Source organism: Pleurodeles waltl, chromosome 6 (genome assembly GCF_031143425.1).
Source record: "Pleurodeles waltl isolate 20211129_DDA chromosome 6, aPleWal1.hap1.20221129, whole genome shotgun sequence".
In the NCBI taxonomy this organism is placed as follows: Eukaryota; Metazoa; Chordata; class Amphibia; order Caudata; family Salamandridae; genus Pleurodeles; species Pleurodeles waltl.
The window spans coordinates 1,524,510,608-1,524,520,191 of NC_090445.1; the positions used below are offsets into that span (position 1 = coordinate 1,524,510,608).

The window sequence follows — 9,584 nt, forward strand, 5'->3', positions numbered from 1 at the left end:
CAATATGTGCTACATATACAGTTGGCCATAGATTTACATATGCCTCTTCCAGTTCTCTGTGTGATAGCAAATAGTGGGCATGGCCTGACACTTTGGGCACTTTTCCAGCCAGACTTTCATGTTTATTCAGTGGCATACTGTGATGGGTATTTAGAGGTGTTCTTGATCACTCTGTTATGGGCACTCACTACAGTAAAGTGAAAGATTATTGATCAGATTTTTGGCCAGATGGTCTTTCCTAGTTAGGTAGTGAAATTGCCAACATGTGTTACAGTCACACATTCATATGTCAATTCAAAACCACTGATATTGTTGGTGGACTGCATGACATTGACACAGCCATTCAATAATACTTTAGCATGTGATTTTGGTGCATACATGTGGTGCAGTTCAAACGTGTAACATGGATTGTTATACAATTTTTTGTCAGCCTTCAGCGATTGTTTTTGACAGAGAAGGTGTTGTGGTGCACTTTGATTGACACATATGTCTTGCAGTGTGGGCCACCTCTATGTGGGACAAACTGATGTCATTAAAATAGCTGTCTACTACAAAACTAGACACAGTACTTTAGTTTTTGGCATGTATGTGTATGACTCTAACTTGTAGGGGATAGTGTGCTTAGATGGCTTAACTCAGTCATCATTGCTGTGACCACTGAATGTTGACATTGGTATTCTGATTGCACTGTGATGCTTTTTACAGGTTGCATTTGAATCTATGTTCATGATTGATGTATGACATGTTGGACAGCACTGCATCTCAGTGTAGCACTGCGGCAGAGTGTAGCACATCATGCCACCTATCTATGCTCCACTGCGTCACTGGGAAAGGGCAGTAGTGCACAGTATTTTGGCCAAAGAGTCCATTCCTTTCATTTCACTCTGCACTGGCACCCAATGGGCTGCTTAGCACGAACATAGGCACCCTTGCACCATGGTGAAAGGGTGTCTATGTTGCATGCAGAATTCTCTTTATGCAGGAAGGGACACATTCCTGCACATAAATAACGCTTAGAAGCATAGTCAATGATCTATTTGTGCCTCGGAATACAGCATACATAGAAAGCCGAAGTGTTTGCGGGGACTACAGTTATTTTTCCTTCTTACACATCAGCAGGAGGGCTCTGTTTTTTGGATGCATTTCCAAGGTTACCTTGTTTGGTATACGTGGCATATGTGATCAACCATAAAAAGTTAATGGAAACACCCACACAACACACATGGAAAATCTGCTTTGCACACAATGATGCAATGCAGAATTTTGCACAGGGTTGCATTAGTCATAAATGTTTTGACATTCGAAACCACTCAAAGTTGCTTTGTGTGCCTTGACATAACAGACTTAGGGATTGGCATTACACATGTACCATGATGCAACATGCAAGTTTCTGGCACACTCCTTATACAGATGGCCCTAGCTCCGGCCACAGACATAGGAATTGCTATTCTGTCATATTGGTGTATGGTATACTTCAGATTTACTTACCAGCAATTAGGCCATTCCCATATCGTCCAATCTGGAAGTGCTTGTTTATGATGCTTTGCCTGAAGATGTATGCGTCATGTCTACTTCCTGGGTATTTTGCAGGCACATTGGTGAACCTCCCCCAATGATCCATGATATTCTGGATGTTGATAGAGTACCTATGTTTTCTATTGCAGAACACATGTACTGTTTATACTGGGGAAACCCATTGCACATGTGTGCAATCCATAGCACCGAAGACATGTGGAAACCCTGCAATCGCAGAGAGGTCTTGCTTGGTCTCCATCTGTTGTTGATGTGTTTTGGGGAAGAGGAGGTACTGTGGTGTCAGGCGAATGAAGGCAGAAAAAGATGCCTGAGAAATTCCTGCCACCCTTGCTTTTGTGACCTGGAATAACCCAGAGACCAGCATGTGTAGCACAGCCATCAGTTTCACCTGGGGAGGAGGCCCTGACAGTTGGTGGCAGCAAACTTGACCCAATCTTCTGGAGCAATTCTATAATGGACTCCATCCTGAACCTATAGAATTTTCTCACCTCAGCCTCCCTGAGGTTGATGAAGAAGATGCGCTGGCAGAACACACACTCCCCCCTCCTTCGTTGCCTCCTTGCTACTCCCAGTTGCAGAATGGTGACCTCTATGGTGTAGTCAAACTTGCCAAGGTGTTTTTGGAGGTTTAGGTTTATATGGTATAGCACTGCATTAATTCCTAAGCCTGGGTTATCGATGTGCAGAAATGCTGGTGCATTTGAGTCTTTGCGTGCCACATCCATATGATGCATCACATGTTGCCAATGCCATAAATATTGCTGCATTAGGTTTTCATGACATTTTGCCATGGACGTCTACCTTGCATACATTAATTTCTTTGTGGCGCAGCTTTTATAGGATGCAAATTTAAAACAACAACATATTTGGGGAAATGGGTCACCTCATAGATTTGGCGTAGTGCCTGCGCTGCAATGTGTGAAAACGTTTGGCGCAAGCCTCTCATTAATATGACCGTGAAATCTTATCCCAAACCCTTTGTGCATGTGTTGCACAGTATTGAAATAGGAAGCCTAATATTCCCTTCTGCATCCCAGGATAGCAATACATCTTTCTGAGGATGGTGAGTGATGTGTGCCTAATCCTTATGGATGTTTCACAATCAGCATGCTTACAGTGGTAGAAACAAGGCATACCAGCATGATATTCCAGCCGAACGCAGATATACATACTAGGGGCCATATTTACAGCTGGCGTGCACAACCGGTGTGTCGCTTTTTTGACACATCATCGGTGAAGGTTGCAGGCTCATATCTACAAGGCCACATAAAGTCACTTTGTGTGGCTTAACATGGCTTTGTAGATATGGAGTAAGGCAACGCAGCGCAAGTCGATGTGTTGCGTTACTCTGCATCAAAGTGGCGTTCCATGGGTGTTGCTGTGGGTGTTCCCACGCAACACCCATGGATTTTGATGCTTTCCCAGTTTTACAAGGATTTGTAAACCAGGGAATGCACCAAAAGCATATGTCTCCTCGTTTTTCCTTTTTCAATGTGTGCTGCATTATGCAGCACATTTAGAAAGAAGAAACCTCTTCTTGTGATTGTTTTTGTGCAGGAAGGTGTGCCTTCCTACACAAAAACATTCATCCCTGTAACACAGACACCCTTGCACCATGGCGCAAGGGTGTCTGCTTTGGAATATGGCAGCCCAATCCGTGCTAGTGCAGGGGAAAGGACATGAATGCGCCGTATCTTGTAGATAGAGTGCATTCCTGCCTTTTTCTTTTGACGCAGCACAGCAAGAAGGCTTGAAGTGCTGTCCTGCATCGAAAGATTGTAAATATGCCCCTAGACATGGAAAAAACTGAATGGAGCATTCCTTGTTAAATGGGTGGAGCAGATGACCATTTAAGAAATGCTTTGTATGTAGAGTGTCCCCCATAATACAATGAGGACAGTTAATTGCCGAATTTTGGATACAGTTATAACCTTCTGTGGAAATGCTTCCCCTTTATGGATGCTTCTGAAGAGAGCTTCTATAAACAAAACATAAATCTGATGATGAAGATGAATGATGATGATGATGAAACCAATTTGTATCCTCCACAGCTACTCCAAGGAGTGTCACAGTGTGTTGCTTGAGTCGGGAGAGGTGAAACAGTTTGCATTTAGCTCTTCACAAAATGCCAGGTTTTCCACTTTTTTTTAGCATTGCAATATCACTCACTGCCAGCAACTCCAGGAGTAGTTGATTACGTGCTACTGGCCCAAGGTAGGTAATAGACATTCCTCCCGCTCTAGCACGTTAAACTCTGGGAATCACTGTTAATAGTTTATTAACCTACCTCAGGTTTCTGGGAGGAGCATAGAACCTGAATCTGGTTGTAAGATGAAGAGCCCCAGTTTGCTAACGAGCTCCATTCACTAAAACAAGCACCTTGATCGTGAATCTCTTCCTAATGGGAAGCCAGTGGAGAGCACACAGATAGGGTGAAATCTGAGTTCTGACTGGTAAGTTCAGCAGAAGGTGGACTGCTGCATTTTCGACCATTTGAACCCTGTCCATTAGATGTTTCAGTAGTCCAAAGTAAAGGGCACTACCATAGTCCAACCTAGAAGTTATCAATACCTGAAGCACAGGAAGTGTGAAAACTTTTTTATGGAGCGCAAGACACCAAACTAGCTGCCTACCAAAACTCTAATGCGAAGCTTAGTGGACAGGATGGGTTGTCATTAAATTTAATCCCTAGATTTCTGAATATGCCATCCTGGGGGCCTGGAGGGGGCACGCTACCAGACCAGAAATTCAGCCACAGTGCTGAATGTATATTGCCAAAAAAAGAATTATTGTTTTCTCCTCATTGCGCTTCTACTGTTATCAACCAGTGGAAGACTGCAGTAAAGTTAAGCCTATTTTAATCTGTGTTCCTGAAAGCTCTTCTCCCTTGTCCCAAGAAAACAGCAGCTGGGCATCATCACATAGGAAATACTTTTAGCACCAAGGACTTCTCTAAATAGGCCAGGGGAGTAAGATAGATATTGAATATGGTTGCACTTAGGCCAGAGCCCTGAGGAACTCCCACTGTCAGTTCATGCGGTTTAGCGGAAAAGGAGGAATCCATTATTGTTGAATCCTATCTGCCAGAATAGAAGCCATCCAGTCTTCTTGCCTTGTTAACCCAATAGACTGGAGATGCGCCAGAAGTCTAAAAGTGTAGTTCTTGGTTACATTGTGGTTACATGTTGACAACATAACAATCAGACAGAATGAATCAAATGGTTTTAAGTCTTCACTCCATTGTCAGCATAGGTTTCAATTTAAATTAAAAGCAAACATTACTTGTGCTCTATCCATATAGTTCTTTAAATGACTATCTCTCTGAGTACCATTGGTATTGTTAAAAGGTGTTTTGGTCCTTTCGTAATAACATTCTTCAGTGTTTTCATCTTCATCAGCTTCTTTAGTTAATCCGACAAAGATGCTAGCTTCATGTACATGCTGTGCGATGCGCTTCTCATCCAGGTCGTCAAGGTTTTTTTTTGTCCAAACAACTTTTGGATAATGGCTACTAACAAGTACATCGAATGTCTCCTGCTGTAGCCTACCTGTTTCAAGTCATATCTCAAAACGTTTACTGTTAGAGGCTTCAGAGTTTTCTCTTTGTGTCTTTATATTTCTTTGACATCATGCTCAGGTCAGCTCATGGCAGGCTGGCCGGCTATTTTATCTATTTTTTTTTTACATTTCTTTATTAGTTTTTTTTGCAAAGTTCAAAAGTAAAATAGCAAACAAAACTAGCACAAGGCTAGTTGTTGGTGTCGGTACTTGTTGGTCTCTTAGTTAAAATCACACAGTTAGGACAGGCTTCAATCTAAGCCACCAGGTGCTTATGCAACCAATATGTTGACCGTACAATAAATTCACAATTCGGGCATGTACTTCAAGGAGCAGAGTCTCACACATGTTAAACAATGACATTTTTTGCAATTTTCCCGGGCTATAGATTTACAATGGAGAACTGTACACTGAGCATGTTTAGCATCAAGACATATCTCAGGGTGATCTTTCATCATTTGTCTAGGTCATCAAGGTTAAAACTCATTTGCCCCAGTTTAGTTTTTGAGTCTTCTTTTTCTTCTTTAGATGTGATTGTTCTTCAGTCAAAAGAGCCAGGTAGAGTGCTGTTTAGCAATATGTCCTTGTTCTTGGACTAGTTCAATTGGTTTAGACACTAGGGGCCAGATTTACAAGGCCCTATCGACATTGGAGCGTCACTTTTTGTGAAGCTCCGGTGGCGCAATACCCTGCGCCGTGTTTACAAGGTGGCGTTAAGCCACGTTTTGTGGCTAACGCCACCTTGTAAATACGACCCTTCACACGCAGCACTTTGTGTGAAAGGGACGTGCAATGGGTGTTACTGTGGGTTTGCCACAGCAACACCCATTGCATTTTGACGCTGCCTCAGATTTTCGAAAACCTGAGGCAGCGCCAAAATCTAACGCCAACCCAGGGGTGGCGTTAGAGTGGTGCAACAATGAGAAATGCTTTCATTTCTCCTCGTTTTTTGCTCTTTCTATGTGTGCTACATTCTGCAGCACACAAAGAAAGAGCAAATTGCTATTTAAGATGTTTTTTGTGCACAAAGGTTTTATTTCCTGCACAAAAACAATCTCATCTTCAACGCAGCCATCCTTGCACCATGGTACAAGGGTGGCTGCGTTGGTGCACGGCAGAAAATTTAGTGGCTGCACAGGGATAAACCCAGGGGTGTGCTATATTCTAGTAAATACAGCGTATCTTTGCATTTTGAAAATGACGGTGCTCTGCGCTGCCAAATTTGGCGCAGCGCACTGTCGTTTTCTAGTAAATCTGGCCCTAGATTTTGATTTGAGTTTTCTAAAGCTCTACATACACCAACACAGTTTCTTTGGGATAGAGGACAACCAAACAGCTGGGAAAACTGTTTGGAAATTCATTATCAGTTCAGAAAGGTCTTGAGGCCTTTCTGAATATAATAAACTCGTCAGTCTGTATCAGATGTAGCGGCAACTAGTCCAGAGTTAAGTAGCAAGATATTTAAATAATTGTCTGCCCATTCAGGCAGGTTTTAGTGAAGAAACTTGGGGTCATATTTACAAAATAATGACGCAGGCCAGTGCTGCAAGTCATCTTGCAGCACCAATCTGTGCCATTAGGAAAGTGAAGGGATGTGTTGTATTTACAGCAATACGATGAATCCCTGTACTTTTCTCAGTACTGTAGCACAATAGGCAGCCTAGTGCCAATGCAGGCACCCTTACACCATGGTGCAAGGGAGCCTGTGTTGCAGGGATGATTGTTTATGTGCAGGAAGGGACACGTTCCTGCACATAAACAATCATTAATAGTGTTGCCCTCCTTCTATGTGTGCTGCAGAATGCAGCACGCATAGAAAGAGGGAAAAAGGAGAAACAAAGATATTTCTCCTATTTGTGCTACTTTTATGTCACCCTGGGGTGGCGTAGGAATCTGACACATTCCCAGCCTTGTAAATCTGGGAATGCATCAGATTCCATGGGTGTTGTGTGGGAACACCGACAGCAACAGCCATGGAACGCCCCAATCACACAGAGTAATACAAGGCCCATATTTACAAGGCATGAAAAGCCACGCAGGTGGCTTTATGTGGCCTTATAAATATGTGCTGGCACACTGCGCCACAGAAGCGTAAAAAAAAATGTGATGCTTTGGTGGTGCGTGTAAATATAAACCTTGGAGTATTCGCAAAGTTTCTGAACAAAGAGCTCTGGCTGTATGTATGGGCGAAGCCAACACACTGGAAAGGAATTCTAATGACATTTAAACTGAACGCTTTGCTTCATCACCAACCAAAATATCTTTAAACATGTATCAGAAACATGAACATGCTATTTTATGTTGCAAACATGCTTCACTGAGGCATTCTGAACTCTCTGTAGCTTTAGCACAGTAGGTGCTGGCTGTCCAGATAGGAACTGTTACAAATAATCTAATTTTGATAGTTCACAAGCAGTGAGAATAGAAGCATGTAGCTCTCCAGGAAGAAAAAGTGCAGTTCACTTTAGCAGGCACAATGTGTAAAAAAAATACTCTGCAGATTGCGTCTATTTAGGAATGCATACATTGCGTCTGATGCAATAAGATGACTGTTTCAGTTGGATGACCTGAGAAGATTTCATGTATTTTGCCATTTAGTGTTAGGAAGTTAAATATCATCTATTGTTGGACTTCCACACAGCAATCATGAAAGTGTGACCTTAATGGTCCAGATAGATAATGAAATGCATATCATCAAGATATGAATCAGCAGTGCAACCAAACCATTCAGTAAAGCTGCATGTCGAAGAGCATTGGTGACAACGATGAACCCTGAGAAGCCCCATGGAGAACACCAAGTTAGCTCGTCATGGAGCTGCCCAATCTATCAGTTGTTTCGCACTTGAAATTCTGCAGGTGTCAGAGTGTCGGTTTGCTCTTTATTCCCTGCAGGTGCCTGGGTCAATGTGCAACGTCAAGTGTGGAGCGGGTCAGGTCAAGCGGGTTCGAGGTTTCTACTCCTGCTGCTATGACTGTGTTGACTGCATGGAGGGCTTTTTCAAGAGAACACCTGGTAAGTATGCGGAGGGGTCAGAGAAGAAGGCATTGGAAAGGGCACAATATGTTGTCTATAAATCGGCTACTCATGGGAGAATATATGTCTTTTCGCTCTGTAAACCAGCCAATCAATTTCTGACTTGTGCATGAGTTAACCAGACTTTGGGGCTTCTGGTAATGCTTTCTCCCTTTCTCTCTCTTTCAATATCTAGAAGATGAAGTATGTACCCGGTGCCCTCCACAGACCTGGTCTCCACCTAGAAGCTCTCAGTGCTACAACCAGCTTCTGAAATACCTCTCCTGGGAGAACCCATTCGCTGTGTTGCTGCTGGTCCTCATATCACTTGTCGTTGTTCTTATCCTGGCTGTCGCAGGGCTGTTCTTCAAAAATTTACATAGTCCTCTTGTACAGTCATCTGGTGGCAAAATGTGCTTCGCTGCCTTAATGTCGCTGCTTGTTGCATGTGGCACCAGTGCCACCTTCATAGAGAAACCAAACAAGTACACATGTCTCATCCAGGGGCCTCTGCTAGCATTTAGTTTGACCGCCTGTCTTGCCTTGTTTCTGGTTATATCTCTAAAACTTGTTCTGGCATCTGAGTTCGCTCACTGTCCCAAAATTTATCTTGAGTGGCTCCATGACAAAGGATGTTGGTTGATTGTGGCCCTCTGCCTATTAATTCAGTGTGCCATCTGCTTGTGGTACATAAACGTGGTGCCCGCTAATGTCGAGACTAGTCACAGCGAGTCAGAGCAAGAGATCGTGCTCCATTGTTCCACCCAGTCCTTAGTGGAGTTTGGGCTGCTGCTTAGCTTGAATGGAGGACTGGCCTGCACATGTTTCCTGTGCACTTTCTTGGTGCGCACCCCATCTGGAAAATACAACCTTGCCCGCGGCATCACCCGTTCCATGCTGATATACTTAATTGCCTGGATCTTCTTTATCCCAACCTACTCCACAGTTCAGGACTCCTACAAGCCGGCAGTGCAGGTCTGTGTCATCTTGATGTGCACCACAGGAATCCTAGGAGCCTTCTTTCTCCCTAAATGTTACCTTCTTTGGTTTAGGCCGGAACAGAACACAGCTGCCTTTTTTGGGAGTATCACTATTGAGCCAACTAGCACTCAAACATGAGGGAGCAGCATGATAACACTAAATTAATCCCTCCCTAAAGTGTCTTGGTTTCACTTTCCCCTTGCATGGCCTCATCACTGCATCACATGGATACTTATCCTAAATGTAGAAAAGCATGAGAGATGCTTAGGCTGGAAATAATGTATGTGTGGACAACACTAGTGACACCACGTGGGCTTCTACAACGTATATGGTTTGCACTTAACCCTTTCGCTGCCAGGCCTTTTCCCCCTCCTGTGCCTGGCCTTTTTTTGGCTATTTGGGGCAGTTCGCACTTAGGCCCTCATAACTTTTTGTCCACATAAGGTAGCAAAGCCAAATTTGCGGCCTTTGTTTCCAACATTCTAGGGATTCTAGA

At 43.4% G+C, this 9,584-nt stretch overlaps 1 protein-coding gene across 1 annotated transcript in view; it reads left to right on the forward strand.

Moving 5' to 3' along the window:
* Positions 1-9,226, forward strand: part of LOC138301785 (taste receptor type 1 member 3-like) — a 164,873-nt gene extending 155,647 nt beyond the window's left edge. The window contains exons 6-7 of the mRNA XM_069242287.1: positions 7,987-8,107; positions 8,304-9,226. Coding sequence (XP_069098388.1) covers positions 7,987-8,107; positions 8,304-9,226 — 1,044 coding nt within the window. The remainder of the gene's footprint in view (positions 1-7,986; positions 8,108-8,303) is intronic.
* Positions 9,227-9,584: the final 358 nt, after the last annotated feature.